Here is a 23,409-nt window from a genome sequence, read left to right on the forward strand (position 1 = left end):
TTTTTGACTGGCGTGTAATGTTTCTTTGTTAATTCTTTCCTCAGGTGGATCTGGTAGGGCAAGAGAAACTCAACAACTCCATGGGATTTTCTATGTTCTTCGTAGGCCTCGGCTGTCTGACAGGACCTCCTCTCGCAGGTGAGGGAGTGTTACACGCAAGAAAGACTTGTGCACGTGACAATAAAAACGTGGAACTTGAAACACACGCATTGCATGCATGCATGCACGTACACACACACACACACACACACACACACACACACACACACACACACACACACACACACACACACACACACACACACACACACACACACACACACACACACACACACACACACACACACACACACACACACACACACACACAATGACAGATGAGTGATTTATTTTTTAACTCACTCGTGTGTGTGTGTGTGTGTGTGTGTGTGTGTGTGTGTGTGTGTGTGTGTGTGTGTGTGTGTGTGTGTGTGTGTGTATGTGCGTGCGTGCGTGTGTGTGTGACCACAGCTGTTCTTAACTGGTGAAGTTTGAGTAGATTAGCTAACATGTGTGTTCATGTTTCGAAAACAGAAACAGCCAGGTGAAAATCAACCTATAGTTAGCTGTTTGTGGGTTGATTGACAGAAATGCATAGCAGTGCATTTCATCAGCCCTTCTAGGCAAGCTAAGCCATAGAAAAACATTGTCGGGCCTCCCGAGTGGCGCAGTGGTCTAAGGCATCGCAGTTGCTAGCTGTGTCACTAGAAATCCTGGTTCGAGTCCAGGTTCTGTCGCAGCCGGCCACAACCGGGAGACCCATGAGGCGGCGCACAATTGGCCTAGCATTGTCCGGGTTAAGGGAGTGTTTGGCCGGCAGGGATGTCCTTGTCCCATCGTGCTCTAGCGACTCCTGTGGCGGACCGGATGCAGTGCACGCTGACACGGTCGCCAGGTGTAAAGTGTTTGCTCCGACACATTGGTGTTGCTGTCTTCCGGGTTAAGCAGGCATTGTGTCAAGAAGCAGTGCGGCTTGGTTGGGTCGTGTTTCAGAGGACGCGTGGCTCTCAACCTTCGTCTCTCCTGAGTCCGTACGGGTAGTTACAGTACGAGACTGTAACTACCAATTGGATTTCACAAAAAAGGGGTAAAAATAAATTAAAAAACAACGTTGTGTTCATTTCATTTTTCCCACAATACTATACTATACTAATATACTAAGCTATAAATACTATATTATTCACGTACGGGTAGTTACAGTACGAGACTGTAGTGTAGTGTTTTTGCAGACTAAAGCCATATTTACTGTAGTATACTTAAGCAATAAGACCCAAGGGGGTCAATATATATGGCCAAAATACCACATCAAAGGACTGTTCTTAAGCACGACGCAACACGGAGTGCCTGGACCCAGCCCTTAGCCATTGAGCATATACCACACCCCTCTTAGAAATTAGAACGACTGGGGGGAAAGAAGACTGACTAACGTGGTTTGAAACGCTCCCACCATTAAAAAATAAGACCCAGAGAAGACCCCTCCCAGCAGTCAAATCGAACGCTGCGTTCCATATTGTGACGTTTTATTGGTAACGACCTATAGTAGAAATACTGTAGTAAAAGAAAACTGTAGTATATACTATAGGAATTAATGTAGTGTTTCTTGCAGATTGTAGTATTACTGTTGCATTTACTGTAGCATCTTTGCGGACTGTAATATAGTATTTACTATAATGTTATCTTTGACAGTGGAGGCTTTCTCCTTCACGAAACCCAAACCTATAGACAGGTCTGCTGTTTTCTATAATCTGTATGAAACACAATATGGTCTATACTTAGCATGTAGGTTTCTCACTTATGGGTGGCACAAATTGAGATATGGGGAGGGGAATGGGCAGGGTATATGCAAATTAAATAGTGTAGTATTTACTATAGCTAAAAAAAAGTTTTGTGTTTTTGCGGACTGTAGTGTTTTTGCATATATTACTGTAGTATTTACTACAGTGTTTTCTTTTGCTGATAATACTGTAGTATTTACTATAGTATTCTACAGTATACTACCACATACTATAGTAAGTACTACACATGATTCAGGGATACTACAGTAAGTAGTGTAGTATTCTGTAGTAAACTGTAGTATATTTTCATGTGGGTTGTAGGCGAGCTAAGCCTTACTTGGTTTCAGTCCAGAATGTTTTAACTGTTGACATTGGCCATTTGTTTTGGTTTACAATCTGTTTTCAATCGCCAGAACAAGTTTGTTCTTCAAATGTTATTTAAAATTAAAAAAAGGTCATGTTTACACCTAAGGGCCCGTATTCGTGAGTAGGAGTGTTGATCTAGGATCAGGTCCATGTAATCTTATTGATTAGGATCTAAATAAACTCAACTAGATCAGCACTCCTACTCTGAGATGCTTTGTGAATATGAGCCCAGGTTAGTAGGTTGTTCTGGGTTACACAATGCCCACACCAGCCAAGACATTAACTAAGAAGGGCTTTCCTCTCTTTCGCTGCCATTGATACGGTATTTCATAATCTGAACTAGTCTAAATGTACAATACCAAAAGTCAAAAGTTTCTTTATTTTGACTATTTTCTACATTGTAGAATAATAGTGAAGACATCAAAACTATGAAATAACACATATGGAATCATGTAGTAAGCAGAAAAGTGTTAAACAAATCAAAATATATTTTATATTTGAGATTCTTCAAAGTAGCCACCCTTTGCTTTGATGACAGCTTTGCACACTCTTGGCATTCTCTCAACCAGCTTCATGTTTACGATTGCTTTAGTCTACAAGATATATATATGGCAAACTAAAATAAGCTCAAAACACTTTCACATCTTTGAACTGTGACCTACGAACACAGGCGTTCCTATTTCCAGGACAAATAACACGGCATTCCCCAAACTGGTGACTTTTGACTTCAATCTGTAGGAGAGGGTAAGGGCTTGTAAGCAAGCATTTCGCGGTAAGGTCTACACTTGTTATATTCGGCGCATGTGACAAATAAAATTTGATTTGATTTGAGGTACTCCTTGAACTTTCAAGTTTCAAAATGTATTCGCCACGTACACAGGATACAACTTGTGTAAAACAGTACAGTGAATGTCTTACCTCCAGAGCTTTTTCCCCAACAATGCAGTGTTAATAATAATATAGATAGTAATAGAAAGTATTATAAAACATTAAAGTAATAATAAAAACTACACAGGAACTTGCGAAGACACGATTGACACAGAGAGCGGGGGTTGGTTTGGGGGAGGGTCTCCCACTTTGTCAGGCTGTCCTGAGAACTGAGAGGGGATCTGTATTCCAGGGTCTGAGAGGGGATCTGCATTCCAGGATCATTGGGGTCCGGAAATAGCGTGCTGCTGTGTTTGCCATTCATGCTGCTAGTCCTGCAGGATGAACTCAACTGACCGCAGTTCACCATGACCTGGCACCCCTTCGCCTTCCCTCCCCACGGCCAGCTAGCTATACATGCTGTGTTAGCGTTCCCCCTCTCCCTCCCTCCCCACGGCCAGCTAGCTATACATGCTGTGTTAGCGTTCCCCCTCTCCCTCCCTCCCCACGGCCAGCTAGCTATACATGCTGTGTTAGCGTTCCCCCTCTCCCTCCCTCCCCACGGCCAGCTAGCTATACATGCTGTGTTAGCGTTCCCCCTCTCCCTCCCTCCCCACGGCCAGCTAGCTATACATGCTGTGTTAGCCTTCCCCCTCTCCCTCCAGCTATATATGATGTGGCGCAGCGGTCTAAGGCATTGCATCTCAATGCTAGAGGTGTCACTACAGACCCTGGTTTGATCCCGGGATGTATCACAACTGGCCGTGATCGGGCGGCGCACAATTGGCCCAGCGTCATGAGGGTTTGGCCCGGGGTAGGCTGTCATTGTAAATAATAATTTGTTCTTAACTGACTTGCCTAGTTAAATAAAGGTAAACAAAACAACTATACAGGCTGTGTGTTAGCTATCCAATTCCTGCTGGACTGGGCTGGCCCTAGCCGTTCTCTTCCCTTCAGGCTGGTAACCTAAAGAGCCATGACGATGTACTAAAGATCTAACATGACCAGAAATAGAGCTTACTTATTCAGGACGTGATGTACCATGTCTCCATCTGTTCCATTCAGATATTACCACCACTTTTAAAATATATTTTTGGTCCTTAAATTTAGAGTAGCCTCGTGTAAAATGTATTTCAGTTCTAAACCAGAAAATGCTCATAGCTGTATAATGTTGTCTGTTAGTATGTACGCAACATCCCCCCCCACGTATTGTTCAGTTGACATTATGATTAAAAGAGTGCCGTTAACTCTGACATATATCGTCATGTGAGACGTATGCTGTTATTGGATGACGTTAATAACGGTCTCCCTTTGCTATGGTGTCTTCTTTCATTAGAACGTGTGGTGTCGGGGGATGTCAATTTCTCTCTGGTATTGCTGACGTTATTAATGTGTGTTTGTGTGTTCGTAAAAATAGACAAAAAATTAGGAGCAGGCTGTGCGTTTTATTTTGAGGAGCAGGCCACAGTATGTGTTGTATATTGAGGAGCAGGCCACAGTATGTGTTGTATATTGAGGAGCAGGCCACAGTATGTTGTATATTGAGGAGCAGGCCACAGTATGTGTTGTATATTGAGGAGCAGGCCACAGTATGTTGTATATTGAGGAGCAGGCCACAGTATGTTGTATATTGAGGAGCAGGCCACAGTATGTTGTATATTGAGGAGCAGGCCACAGTATGTTGTATATTGAGGAGCAGGCCACAGTATGTTGTATATTGAGGAGCAGGCCACAGTATGTTGTATATTGAGGAGCAGGCCACAGTATGTTGTATATTGAGGAGCAGGCCACAGGCTGTTGTATATTGAGGAGCAGGCTGTTGTATATTGAGGAGCAGGCCACAGTATGTTGTATATTGAGGAGCAGGCCACAGTATGTTGTATATTGAGGAGCAGGCCACAGGCTGTTGTATATTGAGGAGCAGGCTGTTGTATATTGAGGAGCAGGCCACAGTATGTTGTATATTGAGGAGCAGGCCACAGTATGTTGTATATTGAGGAGCAGGCCACAGGCTGTTGTATATTGAGGAGCAGGCTGTTGTATATTGAGGAGCAGGCCACAGTATGTTGTATATTGAGGAGCAGGCCACAGTATGTGTTGTATATTGAGGAGCAGGCCACAGTATGTTGTATATTGAGGAGCAGGCCACAGTATGTTGTATATTGAGGAGCAGGCCACAGTATGTTGTATATTGAGGAGCAGGCCACAGGCTGTTGTATATTGAGGAGCAGGCCACAGTATGTTGTATATTGAGGAGCAGGCCACAGTATGTGTTGTATATTGAGGAGCAGGCCACAGTATGTTGTATATTGAGGAGCAGGCCACAGTATGTTGTATATTGAGGAGCAGGCCACAGTATGTTGTATATTGAGGAGCAGGCCACAGTATGTTGTATATTGAGGAGCAGGCCACAGTATGTGTTGTATATTGAGGAGCAGGCCACAGTATGTTGTATATTGAGGAGCAGGCCACAGTATGTATTGTATATTGAGGAGCAGGCCACAGTATGTTGTATATTGAGGAGCAGGCCACAGTATGTTGTATATTGAGGAGCAGGCCACAGTATGTTGTATATTGAGGAGCAGGCCACAGTATGTTGTATATTGAGGAGCAGGCCACAGTATGTTGTATATTGAGGAGCAGGCCACAGTATGTTGTATATTGAGGAGCAGGCCACAGTATGTGTTGTATATTGAGGAGCAGGCCACAGTATGTTGTATATTGAGGAGCAGGCTGTTGTATATTGAGGAGCAGGCTGTTGTATATTGAGGAGCAGGCCACAGTATGTTGTATATTGAGGAGCAGGCCACAGGCTGTTGTATATTGAGGAGCAGGCTGTTGTATATTGAGGAGCAGGCCACAGTATGTTGTATATTGAGGAGCAGGCCACAGTATGTGTTGTATATTGAGGAGCAGGCCACAGTATGTTGTATATTGAGGAGCAGGCCACAGTATGTGTTGTATATTGAGGAGCAGGCCACAGTATGTTGTATATTGAGGAGCAGGCCACAGGCTGTTGTATATTGAGGAGCAGGCCACAGTATGTTGTATATTGAGGAGCAGGCCACAGTATGTTGTATATTGAGGAGCAGGCCACAGGCTGTTGTATATTGAGGAGCAGGCCACAGTATGTTGTATATTGAGGAGCAGGCCACAGTATGTGTTGTATATTGAGGAGCAGGCCACAGTATGTTGTATATTGAGGAGCAGGCCACAGTATGTTGTATATTGAGGAGCAGGCCACAGTATGTTGTATATTGAGGAGCAGGCCACAGTATGTTGTATATTGAGGAGCAGGCCACAGTATGTGTTGTATATTGAGGAGCAGGCAACAGTATGTTGTATATTGAGGAGCAGGCCACAGGCTGTTGTATATTGAGGAGCAGGCTGTTGTATATTGAGGAGCAGGCCACAGTATGTTGTATACTGAGGAGCAGGCCACAGTATTTTGTATATTGAGGAGCAGGCCACAGGCTGTTGTATATTGAGGAGCAGGCTGTTGTATATTGAGGAGCAGGCCACAGTATGTTGTATATTGAGGAGCAGGCCACAGTATGTGTTGTATATTGAGGAGCAGGCCACAGTATGTTGTATATTGAGGAGCAGGCCACAGTATGTGTTGTATATTGAGGAGCAGGCCACAGTATGTTGTATATTGAGGAGCAGGCCACAGGCTGTTGTATATTGAGGAGCAGGCCACAGTATGTTGTATATTGAGGAGCAGGCCACAGTATGTTGTATATTGAGGAGCAGGCCACAGGCTGTTGTATATTGAGGAGCAGGCCACAGTATGTTGTATATTGAGGAGCAGGCCACAGTATGTGTTGTATATTGAGGAGCAGGCCACAGGCTGTTGTATATTGAGGAGCAGGCTGTTGTATATTGAGGAGCAGGCCACAGTATGTTGTATATTGAGGAGCAGGCCACAGTATGTTGTATATTGAGGAGCAGGCCACAGTATGTTGTATATTGAGGAGCAGGCCACAGTATGTGTTGTATATTGAGGAGCAGGCAACAGTATGTTGTATATTGAGGAGCAGGCCACAGGCTGTTGTATATTGAGGAGCAGGCTGTTGTATATTGAGGAGCAGGCCACAGTATGTTGTATACTGAGGAGCAGGCCACAGTATTTTGTATATTGAGGAGCAGGCCACAGGCTGTTGTATATTGAGGAGCAGGCCATAGTATGTTGTATATTGAGGAGCAGGCCACAGTATGTGTTGTATATTGAGGAGCAGGCCACAGTATGTTGTATATTGAGGAGCAGGCCACAGTATGTGTTGTATATTGAGGAGCAGGCCACAGTATGTTGTATATTGAGGAGCAGGCCACAGGCTGTTGTATATTGAGGAGCAGGCCACAGTATGTTGTATATTGAGGAGCAGGCCACAGTATGTTGTATATTGAGGAGCAGGCCACAGGCTGTTGTATATTGAGGAGCAGGCCACAGTATGTTGTATATTGAGGAGCAGGCCACAGTATGTGTTGTATATTGAGGAGCAGGCCACAGGCTGTTGTATATTGAGGAGCAGGCTGTTGTATATTGAGGAGCAGGCCACAGTATGTTGTATATTGAGGAGCAGGCCACAGTATGTGTTGTATATTGAGGAGCAGGCCACAGGCTGTTGTATGTGTTGTATATTGAGGAGCAGGCTGTTGTATATTGAGGAGCAGGCTGTTGTATATTGAGGAGCAGGCTGTTGTATATTGAGGAGCAGGCTGTTGTATATTGAGGAGCAGGCTGTTGTTTATTGAGGAGCAGGCTGTTGTATATTGAGGAGCAGGCTGTTGTATATTGAGGAGCAGGCTGTTGTTTATTGAGGAGCAGGCTGTTGTTTATTGAGGAGCAGGCTGTTGTTTATTGAGGAGCAGGCTGTTGTTTATTGAGGAGCAGGCTGTTGTTTATTGAGGAGCAGGCTGTTGTTTATTGAGGAGCAGGCTGTTGTATATTGAGGAGTAATTCTATATCTATGTGTCCGTTGTTTCTCTCATTGAGGAGTGATGTTATTGGCCTCCTCCCTTTGCGGTGGTGTCTTCTGTCCTTTTAATGTGGATGTCCGTTTCTCTCTTTTCATTGAATGACGTCTTCCCTTTGTCTTCCATCCTCTAGGTTTCCTGTATGACTACACCCAGACCTACGACTGTTCCTTCTACCTGGCTGGGGTGTGTTACCTGCTGTCCTCTGTCTCTCTCTTCCTGGAGCCCGTGGCGAGGAGGTGGCAGAGCAGAAAGAGGAGACGCGAGGCCCGCGACGTAGACACCAGCTGGAAGACTAACGGCTGCTTCTGCCCTGAGCTTCCTGTCCTAAAGAACAGCAACAACAATGACGTGGTCTAGAGGGTAGTTTCATCCCAGCTAGCACATTTGGTTCCTTGGAAGTTCGTATGCAAAATAACCATAGGGCAATCACCATGCCTTAACAATCACTACGGGCCTTATAACTTTTTGTGCTAGCTGGGGGACATTACCATATTCTCCTTCATTAAGCCTGGAATCGAGGCTATGTAGATGGAGGGAGGGCAGCGTTGGCTCTCTGTTTCTAATATATGTCATTTAGCAGACGCTTGATAATTATTCAAAGCGACTTACAGTAAAGTGAGTACAGACATTTTGGGGGATTTGTGATCCCGGCGGGAATCGAACCTGCGACCTTGGCATTACTAGCACCATTGCTCTTACTGAGACACACGTAACCATGTGGAGGGAGAGCATAGTTGGCTGCTTCCCCTTTCTCTCTCCTTCCTTAAAACAAGCATGTGCCAACTGTGCCAGTTACCCAGCTTTTGGGTGGACTGAAATGACCCTGCTGCTTTGGCGAAAGCCAAGGAGTACCCAACTGACTGACTGACTGACTGACGAGAAAGCCAAGGAATACCCAACTGACTGACTGACTGACTGATGAGAAAGCCAAGGAATACCCAACTGACTGACTGACTGACTGTCTGACTGAGGAGAAAGCCAAGGAATACCCAACTGACTGACTGACTGACGAGAAAGCCAAGGAATACCCAACTGACTGTCTGACTGAGGAGAAAGCCAAGGAATACCCAACTGACTGACTGACTGAGGAGAAAGCCAAGGAATACCCAACTGACTGTCTGACTGAGGAGAAAGCCAAGGAATACCCAACTGACTGTCTGACTGAGGAGAAAGCCAAGGAATACCCAACTGTCTGTCTGACTGACTGTCTGACTGAGGAGAAGGCCAAGGAATACCCAACTGACTGTCTGACTGACTGTCTGACTGAGAAGAAAGCCAAGGAATACCCAACTGTCTGTCTGACTGACTGTCTGACTGAGGAGAAAGCCAAGGAATACCCAACTGTCTGTCTGACTGACTGTCTGACTGAGGAGAAAGCCAAGGAATACCCAACTGTCTGTCTGACTGACTGTCTGACTGAGGAGAAAGCCAAGGAATACCCAACTGACTGTCTGTCTGAGGAGAAAATATTATGACCACAGCAATGTTACTGTAATAGCTTAAAAACGGTTGTAGATATAACAAGACTTTTCCTTCAGTCCATAAAGAGAGGCAGCAAACGGAGAATCCTGTTTTGTAACGTTTTGAATACAAGACAAATGTACACTTATTCTGCTAGGCCACATGTTAACCCTCATGTTCTCATGGCATCGCCTGACGCCTGCTACACAAATCTCATTGTAGTGTGGACTAATGTGGCTGGAACACTTGACGTCTTTTTTTTTTTTTTCTCGGTATGAGGAGGAATTGAACAACACAACAAACTTCTGACACAACACAAACACCATTGTCTATACAATCACATCCTATATGTAACGGATGTGAAATGGCTAGCTAGTTAGCGGTGGTGCGCGCTAATAGCGTTTCAATCGGTTACGTCACTCGCTTTGAGACCGTGAAGTGGTGGTTCCCCTTGCTCTGCAAGGGCCGCGGCCTTTGTGGAGCGATGGGTAACGATGCTTCGTGGGTGACTGTTGTTGGTGTGTGCAGAAGGTCCCTGGTTCGCGCGAGGGGACGGACTAAAGTTATACTGTTACATATATTCATCAGAAACGGTACACCTCTGTGTTAAATACAGTACAACGTACAGTACAACGTACCGTACAACGTACCGTACAACGTACCGTACACCCATGAATGAGTCTTGGGTTCTGTCCCAAATGTCACCGTATTCCCTATATAGTGCACTACTTTCAACCAGGGCCCATAGGGCTCCCATAGGGGCTGGTCAAAAGTAGTGCACTACTTTCAACCAGGGCCCATAGGGCTCCCATAGGGGCTGGTCAAAAGTAGTGCACTACTTTCAACCAGGGCCCAAAGGGTTCCCATAGGGGCTGGTCAAAAGTAGTGCACTATATAGGGAATATAGGGTGTTTCTTTTGGCACGCAGGCCCTGTACACAGAAAAATTTTGAGATCATGTTATATATGATATGGGTTACTGTATGTACCATATAGATGATGTACCATATGTCTGGTATATACAGTTCCTTCAGAAAGTATTCACACCCCTTTGACTTTTTACACATTTTGTGGAATTAAAATTGATTTAATTGTCCCTTTTTTTTTGTCAATGATCAAATGTGAAAGTGGGAGAAAAAAAACACTAATATATCTTGATTAGATAAGTATTCAACCCCCTTGAGTCAATACATGTTAGAATCACCTTTGGCAACGATTACAGCTGTGGGTGTTTTGGGGTAAGTCTCTAAGAGCATTTTTGCAAAACTTCAAGCTCTGGTTGTTGTTCATTGCTAGACAGCCATTTTCAAGTCTTGCCATAGATTTTCGAGCTGATATTCAATGTTGAAATATTCAATGTTGTCTTGGTGAGTAACTACAAAGTATATTTGGCCTTGTGTTTTAGGTTATTGTCCTGCTGAAAGGTGAATTTGTCTCCCACTGTCTGGTGGAAAGCAGACTGAACCAGGTTTTCCTTTAGGATATTGCCTTTGCTTAGCTATATTAAATGTATTTTTATCCTAAAAAACTCCCTAGTCCTTGCCAAGCATACCTATAACATGATCTAACCACCACCATGCTTGAAAATATGTAGATTGTAACTCAGTGTTGTGTTGTGTTGGATTTGCCCCAAACATAACACTTTGTATTCAGGACAAAAAGTAAATTTCTTTGCCACATTTCTTGCAGTTTTACTTTAGTGCCTTATCGCAAACAGGATACATGTTTTGAAATATTTATATTCTGTACATGCTTCCTTCTTTTCACTCTGTCATTAGATTAGTATTGTGGAGTAACCAAAATGTTGTTGATCCATCCTCAGTTTTCTCTTATCACAGCTATTAAACTCTTTAAAACTCTGTTTTAAAATTATCACCATTGGCCTCATGGTGAAATCCCTGTTTCCTTCCTACAGTATCCGGCAACTGAGTAAGGAAGGACGCCTGCGTCTTTGTAGTGACTGGGTGTATTGATACACCATTCAAAGCGCATTTGATCATTTCAGCATGCTCAAAGGGACATTCAGGGTTGGCTTTTTTTATTTTCATCCATCTACCAATAGGTGCCCTTCTTTGCGAGGCAATGGAAAACCTCCCTCGTCTTTGTGGTTCTGTGTTTGAAATTCCCTGCTTGAATGAAGGACCTTACAGATAATTGTACGTGTGGGGTACAGAGATGAGGTAGTCATTCAGAAATCATGTTAAACACTATTATTATTAAACAGAATGAGTCCATGCAACTTTTTTTTACGTGACTTGTTAAGCACATTTTTACTCCTGAACTTATTTAGGCTTGCCATAACAAAACGGGTTGAAGACTTATTCCAAAAACGAAATTCCACTTTGACATTATGGGGTATTGTGTGTAGATCAGTGACACAACATCTCGATGTAACCCATTTTAAATTCAGGCTGTAACAACGACAACGTGTGGAACAAGTTAAAGGGTGTGAATCCTTTCCAAAGGCACTGTAAGTGTTCCCACCTAGACCACCCACTAATCAAAGCCCTATTTCACAATACTACACAAATGTCTTAACGAACTATGTTCACATAATATCATCCAAGGGTTGCAGTCAATCAGACCCAAATATAATAGTTTGGGAATCGTACCGCTGCACCATGCAATATACTGAATCGCTGCACCATGCAATATACTGAATCGCTGCACCATGCAATATACTGAACCGCTGCACCATGCAATATACTGAACCGCTGCACCATGCAATATACTGAACCGCTGCACCATGCAATATACTGAACCGCTGCACCATGCAATATACTGAATCGCTGCACCATGCAATATACTGAACCGCTGCACCATGCAATATACTGAATCGCTGCACCATGCAATATACTGAATCGCTGCACCATGCAATATACTGAACCGCTGCACCATGCAATATACTGAACCGCTGCACCATGCAATATACTGAACCGCTGCACCATGCAATATACTGAACCGCTGCACCATGCAATATACTGAACCGCTGCACCATGCAATATACTGAACCGCTGCACCATGCAAAATACTGAACCGCTGCACCATGCAAAATACTGAATCGCTGCACCATGCAATATACTGAACCGCTGCGCCATGCAATATACTGAACCGCTGCACCATGCAATATACTGAACCGCTGCACCATGCAATATACTGAACCGCTGCACCATGCAATATACTAAACCGCTGCGCCATGCAATATACTGAACCGCTGCACCATGCAATATACTGAACCGCTGCACCATGCAATATACTGAACCACTGGCCATGTAATATACTGAACCGCTGGCCATGCAATATACTGAACCGCTGGCCATGCAATATACTGAACCGCTGCACCATGCAATATACTGAACCGCTGGCCATGCAATATACTGAACCGCTGCACCATGCAATATACTGCTACAAAGGACTGCTAGAGAAATCCACTCATAGCAGTGCATTTGGAAAGTATTCTCCACATTTTGTTACATTGCAGCCTTATTCCACAATTTATTAAATTGTTTTTTCCCTTTCATCAATCTACACACACTACCCCATATTGACAAAGCAAAAACATATTTAAAAAATGTTGCTAATTTATATATATATTTTTTTATATCACATTTACATAAGTATTCAGACCCTTTCCTCAGTACGTTGTTGAAGCACCAGAGATTACAGTCTCGAGTCTTCTTGGGTGTGATGCTACAGGCTTGGCACACCTGTATTTAGGGAGTTTCTCCCATTCTTCTCTGCAGATCCTCTCAAGCTCTGTCAGGTTGGATGGGGAGCGTTGCTGCACAGCTATTTTACGGTCTCCGCAGAGATGTTCGATCAGGTTCAAGTCCGTCTCTGGCTGGGCCACTGAATGAAATTCAGAGACTTGTCCTGAAGCCACTCCTGTGTTGTCTTGGCTATGTGCTTAGGGTCGTTGTCCTGTTGGAAGGTGAACCTTCGGCCCAGTCTGAGGTCCTAAGCGCTCTGGAGCAGGTTTTTATCAAGGATCTCTCTGTACTTTGCTCGGTTCATCTTTCCCTCGATCCCGACTAGTCTTCTAGTCCCTGCCCCTGAAAAACATTCCCACAGCATGATGCTGCCACCCCCATGCTTCACCGTAGGGATGGGTGCCAGGTTTCCTCCAGGCGTAATGCTTGACATTCAGGCCAAAGAGTTCAATCTTGGTTTCATCAGACCAGAGAATCTTGTTTCTCATGGTCTGAGAGTCTTTAGGTGCCTTTTGGCAAACTCTAAGCGAGCTGTCATGTGCCTTTTACTGAGGAGTGGCTTCTGTATGGCCACTCTACCATAAAGGCCTGGTGGAGTGCTGCAGAGATGGTTGTCCTTCTGGAAGGATCTCCCATATCCATAGAGGAACTCTGGAGCTCTGTCAGAATGACCATCGGGTTCTTGGTCACCTCCCTGACCAAGGCCCTTCTCCGATTGCTCAGTTTGGCCAGGCGGACAGCTCTAGGAAGAGTCTTGGTGGTTCCAAACTTCTTCAATTTAAGAATGATGGAGGCCACTGTGTTCTTGGGAACCTTCAATGCTGCAGAAATGTTTTGGTATCCTTCCCCAAATCTGTGCCTCGACACAATCATGTCTCGGAGGTCTACGGACATTTCCTTCGACCTCATGGCTTTGTTTTTTCTCTGACATGCACTGTCAACTGTGGGACCTTATACAGACACGTGTATGCCTTTCCAAATCATGTCCAATCAATTGAATTTACCACTTAATGCACCTGAGCTCAATTTTGATATCTCATGGCAAAGGGTCTGAATACTTACGTCAATAAGGTATCTGTTTTTTAAAAATAAATATTTGCAAAAATGTCTAAACCTGTTTTCACTTTGTTGGGTATTGTGTGTAGATTGATGAGGAAGAAATGTAATTTAATCCATTTTAAAATACGCCTGTGACGTAACAAAATGTGGAAAAAGTCAAGGGATTTGAATACTTTCTGAAAACACTGTAGTTACTACGAAGCTAGATTTGGGTTAGCGGAGCTAGATTTGGGTTAGCGAAGCTAGATTTGGGTTAGCGGAGCTAGATTTGGGTTAGCGGAGCTAGATTTGGGTTAGCGGAGCTAGATTTGGGTTAGCGGAGCTAGATTTGGGTTAGCGGAGCTAGATTTGGGTTAGCGATAGCATCTCTGTTTCACAGGTGCTCAAACAACAGTATTAATGTACAGTAGTATTTTCCAATACTACACACATTCAACATCTTAAGGTATCACATTACCATTCAACTGGATCTGGAGTTAGTTCAAATAGTTCACTATTAGTGTAATCATGAGAGACCTATTTCAGTATGTATGGTATACCATTGAGGGGAGATTACTTTGTACACAGACCCTCATTGAAGTTAGCCTGGTCCCAGGTCGGTTACTTTGTGCTGTCTTGCCAATGTTTGGCATGCCACGTGACAAACACACATAGAAGTTGTCAAGGACCAAGCTGGGTGGAAGAGTATATCACATAGGGTGAAATACCTGGGTTTACTTGGTATGTACACGGGTGGACAGTCATGTTGGTTGGTGCTGTTTTACTGTGTAAACTACTGACCAAGTGCTTTTAAAAGACAGACAGTTTATTTACTTAGCCTGAGTGCCAGTCTGTTTCTGCTGTATTGCCAATGAAGGGAAGGGAAACGGGGGATACATAGTCAGTTGTACAAATGAACGTCTTCAACTGAAATGTCTCTCTGAATCAGAGAGGTGCGGGGGGGGGGGGGGCTGCCTTAATCGACATCCACATCTTTGGGCGCCCGGGGGAAGTGTGACAAGGAGTTGGCAATGGAGAACAAACAGATTGGCACTCAAGTTATTATTATTTACTTATTATAGCCCAGATAATATATATTATTTAGATGGTACTGCCCATATACCTTAGTAAGGCTGGAGGAATGAGGAAATTAAATGCTGTTGAAGGCTACTTCAGGCAGACACAATGACAATGCAATTTATAATGCCATTATATGGGAGAGCTATGACATGGGAAAGCTATGATATGGGAGAACTATATATGGGAGTTTAGTCTGTTGTTTAAATTCTGTTATCTACAAGGTTTTTTATGTTGTTCTTTTGTTACCACAGTGATTCCCCATTCTTAACTAAATGTTCCTAAGTATATATTGTGTACTGTATGTACCTAGTTTAGTGTTTTTAAACAAACAACAACGATACAGCGAAACAGAATGTAAGCTCGCGAGATCAGGTGGTTCGTACGAGGCTAAGTTCCTGGTACAAAAAAGGTTGAGAAACACTGACCTGGTCCTTTGAAAATTGAGTGATAAACATTAGTTTTTTTGTTTTCTACTGCCCTCTAGTGGCGCTAAAAAGCTTGAACTCAAAGAACACTTCCTCAGTACCAAATCGCTCTTCCCCCTCAACTCACTCTCACAAAGCCTGCCTGCACAACTCTGTGTGTATTGCCTCAGCACATTCTCCCATTTACCGTTATTCACACGCAGCAGCTCTGCTTGCTCCTAAAACGGATGCCAAGAGAGCCCTGTAGGCTCTGGTCAAACGTAGTGCTCTATATAAGGAATAGGGTTCTATAGGGCTCTGGTCAAACGTAGTGCACTATGTAGAGAATAGGGTTCTATAGGGCTCTGGTCAAACGTAGTGCTCTATATAAGGAATAAGGTTCCATTTGAGATGTGCAACCAGTGTGTTCACTTCCTGTGTGATTAAGGGCCACTGAATGTTATGTTAAAAAATGATATTTTGAAGATTTAAAAGTAGATCTCTTTATTTTGTTGTTCTATTCTTTACTGTCTGAACCCAGTGTTTTATAGGAAGGAACTGTGGTTTAAAGCAATATCCTGAAAAAGCTATTTTGTCCAACAATTGTTTTCAAGAAAACAGGAACAATTGCAACCCTTAAACTCAACAAGTGCTTAAATGTATATTGGTAACACCTAGAAATATATTTGATATTGTATTCTGATTACAATAATTTCTTGTTGGACAAGACTTTACATTTTATACATTGGTTTCAGGTGTCATTTGATTAAGGACAATTGGCTCATTCATCCCCCTCCTCTCCCCTGTAACTATTCCCCAGGTCGTTGCTGCAAATGAGAACGTGTTCTCAGTCAACTTACCTGGTAAAATAACGGTAAAATAAAATAAATAAATAAAAAGGCTGACTACATGCTTAACCAATCATATTCCTAAACAGTTACTACGACGATCATCTAAACGTGTTGTTCTTTTTGTATGCCTTTTAACTCACTGTACAATCAGCTGCAATAAAGTGACACGTGACATGGATGGTGAGGTTTGTTAAGATTATTTTCTGCTTCTATTCAGACACCTGGAGAAAAATAAATTCTCTCACACAAAGAAATTGCATCAAAATTACTTTTATTAAAAATGAATGAATAATACAAAAACAAATATATAATCGGACCAATATGATAAGTAACATTTACATTCTCTTTAATCTCGTATGATATCAAATTCAATCGCTTTAAAATACAATAAATACTCTTTGGGAAATTTAAAAGAGAGGTAAACAGGATTTGGATTGTTCAAATCAACAGCACTGAGTTTGGAAAGATTACATTATATAGGGAGTAACACCTTGTCTGAATTGCAGTATAAAAATACATGTTTCACTGTCACATACACCGGATCGGTGCAGTGAAATGTGTTGTTTTACAGGGTTAGTCATCGTAGCATGGCACCCCTGGAGCAAATTAGTGTTAAGTGCCTTGCTCAAGGGCACATCGACAGATTTTTCACCTTGTCAGCACAGGTATTCAAACCAGCAACCTTTCGGTCATCGGCCCAACACTCTAACCAACTGCCGCCCTACTTAAAGTATTTCATTAAAGCCCAGTACTTACAGTCCGAGGTATATGACAGTGTCTTGGATGGTCCAGCGGCAAGATACTCTATAGGGAACAAGCAGAGAATATAATACAACAGAATAGATGCTTTATTGTCCATTCACATCCCTGCCAGACACACATGTAGAGAGGCACAGGGTCAGCTACAATGCAGCGCCTTGCACATGGGCACAACGGCAGATGGTCTCGGGTCTTTACCTGGAGCCATTTTGTTTCCAGTTCAGCTCCTAATTTGTATCATCCTGCCCAGGATTTGAACCAGCAACCCCTCCATCTGCCTTATATACAATGTATTTTCATCTGGAACTTACCATCTCAGCCTTGGGGCAATCTGTTGTCACATCTGTTTTGATCTAAAACAGGAAGCACTGTCAGACATTAGTGTCATAAAACATGGTGGTTATCTCTGCAAGTGTAATGTTCAACTTGTGTAGTTTGAATGAGCCGGCCTGGAGAGTCAGATGGGTGGGTGACTATTCCATAGGTTCCAAATGTACCAGGCTACATAAAGTATTACGTAACAGGATGTCCTTTCAGCCACAGAGTACTACAACACAGTTACTGTTAGCAGGTGGTATTACAACACAGTTACTGTTAGCAGGTGGTATTACAACACAGTTACTGTTAGCAGGTGGTACTACAACACAGTTACTGTTAGCAGGTGGTATTACAACACAGTTACTGTTAGCAGGTGGTACTACAACACAGTTACTGTTAGCAGGTGGTATTACAACACAGTTACTGTTAGCAGGTGGTACTACAACACAGTTACTGTTAGCAGGTGGTATTACAACACAGTTACTGTTAGCAGGTGGTACTACAACACAGTTACTGTTAGCAGGTGGTACTACAACACAGTTACTGTTAGCAGGTGGTACTACAACACAGTTACTGTTAGCAGGTGGTATTACAACACAGTTACTGTTAGCAGGTGGTACTACAACACAGTTACTGTTAGCAGGTGGTACTACAACACAGTTACTGTTAGCAGGTGGTACTACAACACAGTTACTGTTAGCAGGTGGTACTACAACACAGTTACTGTTAGCAGGTGGTATTACAACACAGTTACTGTTAGCAGGTGGTACTACAATACAGTTACTGTTAGCAGGTGGTACTACAACACAGTTACTGTTAGCAGGTGGTATTACAACACAGTTACTGTTAGCAGGTGGTATTACAACACAGTTACTGTTAGCAGGTGGTACTACAATACAGTTACTGTTAGCAGGTGGTACTACAACACAGCTACTGTTAGCAGGTGGTACTACAACACAGTTACTGTTAGCAGGTGGTACTACAATACAGTTACTGTTAGCAGGTGGTACTACAACACAGTTACTGTTAGCAGGTGGTACTACAACACAGTTACTGTTAGCAGGTGGTATTACAACACAGTTACTGTTAGCAGGTGGTATTACAACACAGTTACTGTTAGCAGGTGGTACTACAATACAGTTACTGTTAGCAGGTGGTACTACAACACAGTTACTGTTAGCAGGTGGTACTACAACACAGTTACTGTTAGCAGGTGGTACTACAACACAGTTACTGTTAGCAGGTGGTACTACAACACAGTTACTGTTAGCAGGTGGTATTACAACACAGTTACTGCTAGCAGGTGGTACTACAACACAGTTACTGTTAGCAGGTGGTACTACAACACAGTTACTGTTAGCAGGTGGTACTACAACACAGCTACTGTTAGCAGGTGGTACTACAACACAGTTACTGTTAGCAGGTGGTATTACAACACAGTTACTGTTAGCAGGTGGTACTACAACACAGTTACTGTTAGCAGGTGGTACTACAACACAGTTACTGTTAACAGGTGGTACTACAACACAGTTACTGTTAGCAGGTGGTACTACAACACAGTTACTGTTAGCAGGTGGTACTACAACACAGTTACTGTTAGCAGGTGGTACTACAACACAGTTACTGTTAACAGGTGGTACTACAACACAGTTACTGTTAGCAGGTGGTACTACAACACAGTTACTGTTAGCAGGTGGTACTACAACACAGTTACTGTTAGCAGGTGGTACTCCAACACACAGTTACTGTTAGCAGGTGGTATTACAACACAGTTACTGTTAGCAGGTGGTACTACAACACAGTTACTGTTAGCAGGTGGTACTACAACACAGTTACTGTTAGCAGGTGGTACTCCAACACACAGTTACTGTTAGCAGGTGGTACTCCAACACACAGTTACTGTTAGCAGGTGGTATTACAACACAGTTACTGTTAGCAGGTGGTACTACAACACAGTTACTGTTAGCAGGTGGTACTACAACACAGTTACTGTTAGCAGGTGGTATTACAACACAGTTACTGTTAACAGGAGGTATTACAACACAGTTACTGTTAGCAGGTGGTACTACAACACAGTTACTGTTAGCAGGTGGTACTACAACACAGTTACTGTTATAAGGTGGTACTACAACACAGTTACTGTTAGCAGGTGGTACTACAACACAGTTACTGTTAGCAGGTGGTACTACAACACAGTTACTGTTAGCAGGTGGTACTACAACACAGTTACTGTTAGCAGGTGGTACTACAACACAGTTACTGTTAGCAGGTGGTACTACAACACAGTTACTGTTAGCAGGTGGTACTACAACACAGTTACTGTTAGCAGGTGGTACTACAACACAGTTACTGTTAGCAGGTGGTACTACAACACAGTTACTGTTAACAGGAGGTATTACAACACAGTTACTGTTAGCAGGTGGTACTACAACACAGTTACTGTTAGCAGGTGGTACTACAACACAGTTACTGTTAGCAGGTGGTATTACAACACAGTTACTGTTAACAGGAGGTATTACAACACAGTTACTGTTAGCAGGTGGTACTACAACACAGTTACTGTTAGCAGGTGGTACTACAACACAGTTACTGTTATAAGGTGGTACTACAACACAGTTACTGTTAGCAGGTGGTACTACAACACAGTTACTGTTAGCAGGTGGTACTCCCAACACAGTTACTGTTTGCAGGTGGTGGGTTTACATTGGCCAGGAGAGAGAAGGTCCCAGAACTAGGATGTTTGGAGTGAATTTCTCCAGATTAAGGTTGTATGGTAATTCAACATTTTCCCCACAGCCTCTGTTTACAGCGGTAGTGTAGGTGGTATATAGGGGACATTGTCCTTCTCTCACAATACCCAGGAGGGTAAGGGTTTCCAAATAGTGCCGGAGAATAATTGTGCCGGAGAATACTAGTGCCGGAGAATAATAGTGCCGGAGAATACTAGTGCCGGAGAATAATAGTGCCGGAGAATAATAGTGCCGGAGAATACTAGTGCCGGAGAATAATAGTGCCGGAGAATACTAGTGCCGGAGAATACTAGTGCCGGAGAATACTAGTGGCGGAGAATACTAGTGCCGGAGAATACTAGTGCCGGAGAATAGGAGAATACTAGTGCCGGGGAATAATAGTGCCGGAGAATAGGAGAATACTAGTGCCGGAGAATACTAGTACCGGAGAATAATAGTGCCGGAGAATAAGAGAATACTAGTGCCGGAGAATACTAGTGCTGGAGAATAAGTGCCGGAGAATTCTAGTGCCGGAGAATTCTAGTGCCGGAGATCGGTCACATGGTTCTGCTTGGATACGGTGGACAGGTTTTGGAGTTCAAAATCAATACAAACCTTTTCATTTAGTCTTACAGAGACTGTAACCACTTAGTTACTTCATAAGTGTTTATATTCATGACCGTGTGGAATTGTTGAATAGACCCAGTGCTTCCTGACACTACTGTAGACCTATGGCTGTAATGTAACAAGTAGTAATATAATAAGTTGTTAGTGAATCGATTACAGCCAATGGAGGTGGAAAATCATGTTCGGTTGTATTTTAAGTTGCCTACCAGGCTAGACTGAATGGATTGTAGGTGCTAGGTAAAAAGAGAGGAACCCCTTATATACGGTGTCCTACTTACTGTAACATAATATTGGGTTGGACTGAGGGCTCCGGCTCGAAATGGACAACAGCCATCAACCATTATTTTGGGAACGCTCCATGGTTAGATTTGGGCGGAAGTACGATATACCCGTACACTTTGTTTTCCTGGAGGTAAAGGAATAGGATTTATCAGAAGTCATCAAGAAACAGATTCCTGCTCTGAAAACAGTTGTGGTGCGTATTGGATCTAATGATATTATGTGAACTCTGTAAAGCTAAGAGACTATTTTCTTACAGCTCAGAAATTAGCAGAACATATCATTGTCTCGGGCTCAATTCCATGTTTTAGTGTTTTAGCCGTCTTTTGATCTCTTCACCAGTGGTTAATGTGTCTGACTAAGGACTAGGGCATGTCCTTCATCGTCAATTATGACTCCTTCTGGAATAGGCCTGGCTACTTTGTGAAAGACGGAATTCACCTGGGTGAAAATGGCTCCCGGCTGTTGTCATCAAACATTGGAAAGGTTGTTGGTCAACTAAATTGATGTGAGGACAATATTAGCATTACATGTCAGTATGTTTTTACCATCTCCCCTTTGGTCACTGTGAGAGTTCCACATGTTGTGTCTGAAAGTGGTGACATGCCGAATGGTGCTAAGCGGAGAAATGTCATTGCTATTTTCCTAATAGATGTAATCCAATCTTTGAGTCTCCTGTTGTTCTGAAATCTCAAAGTAATCTGACTTGTAATTGAAACTCTGTGTGATTTTAAATGCGGAAAAGGTTGGACATTTTTACATCTTAACATCTGTAGTTTATTACCTAAAATGGATCATGTCAATACATTTTTATTTGATCTGAAACCTGGTTAACTGATAAAACCCTGGACTCTGAGGTTGCTATGGATGGTTACAATGTGTTTAGGGCGGATAGGAAAGGCAAAGGGGGTGGTGTTGCTATTTACACAAATAATCTTATTTCTGTGTCTCTGTTAAAGGCGACCTCTAGTCCTAAACAATTTGAATTGTTGGCTTTTAAGTCTTCAGTTGGGTTCAAACGCAAAAATAACAGTTATAGGAATCTATCGTCCGCCCTCCGCCAAGAACTGTGTACTAAACGAACTCACTGATTTAATTGCCATTTTTCACTACCCCAGAGGTGTTGATGGATGGAGATTTTAATCTTGCATGGGGAACGCAGGATGCTGACCGTTTAAAGGATTTTTTGTACTAATCTAAATTTGACCCAGCTGATTACAAAGCCTACTCGTCCAAATTTAAAAGGACCATTACGAAATTGACTTTGACTGACCTCATATTCACAAATACTCCAGAGAAATATGCTGGGAGTGGGCTATTTGCTTTGGATATTAGTGACCACTGTCCCATTGTATGTGTCAGGGATATACGGATGCCTCGATCCAAACCTCGTTTTATCAACAAGAGGAATTTTAAACATTTTAATATACAGGCCTTGTTTTGTGACCTTTATTTTTGGTGACTTTGATTGTATTGTATCTACACCTGACACAGAGTTGGCTCTGAACCACTTCTCAAATGTTTTCAATTGTATTGTAGATAAACATGCTCCCTTTAAAAAAACGGATCATTCAAAAAAATAGGTCTTACCCTTGGTTCAGTCCAGAGCTATCTGAAGTCATACAGAACAGAGATACTGCCTGGGCCAAAGATAGATTCACAGACTCAGGCCCAGACTGGCAGTTAACAAATCAGGTAAATACTTAATTTCTCTCTCACAGTCTTTCAGACGATTAAGAAATCTGTGTGTAAAACTAGTTAAAAAAGCTAAATCTGATTATTATGTTAATACACTATCTGAATGTACAGGGAACCCAGCTAAATTCTGGAAAGCTGTTAAATCACTGAAGGGTTGTGTGTCCTCTTCTCTACCCTAAGAAACTAATTCAGATTCTGTCCCTATTACTGAAAAATGTATATCATTCATGTATTTTATCACCATTTTATCTCTGCGGGCTTTATATTTGAATGTATTTCAAAGCCAACTTTTGAAAAGAGTAGTTAGGATGTAGATGGTGAAAATCTATTGAATGATACTGAAAATGCTGGTCAGGACTTTTCTTTTTGGAAATTCACTGATAAAGAAGTCCTGGATGCTTTGTTAACGTTAGACAACAAAAAAATCCC

General features: G+C 42.8%; 1 protein-coding gene across 2 annotated transcripts in view; it reads left to right on the forward strand.

Annotated features, from left to right (window-relative positions):
* The window catches only part of LOC139543065 (monocarboxylate transporter 5-like), a 62,659-nt gene extending 45,911 nt beyond the window's left edge, over positions 1–16,748 (forward strand). For both annotated transcript variants that reach the window (XM_071349194.1, XM_071349195.1), the window contains 2 exons: positions 45–138; positions 8,158–16,748. In XM_071349194.1, the coding sequence (XP_071205295.1) occupies positions 45–138; positions 8,158–8,384 (321 nt within the window). In that variant the 3' untranslated portion in view covers positions 8,385–16,748. The remainder of the gene's footprint in view (positions 1–44; positions 139–8,157) is intronic.
* Positions 16,749–23,409: the final 6,661 nt, after the last annotated feature.

This window comes from Salvelinus alpinus, chromosome 17 (genome assembly GCF_045679555.1).
Source record: "Salvelinus alpinus chromosome 17, SLU_Salpinus.1, whole genome shotgun sequence".
In the NCBI taxonomy this organism is placed as follows: Eukaryota; Metazoa; Chordata; class Actinopteri; order Salmoniformes; family Salmonidae; genus Salvelinus; species Salvelinus alpinus.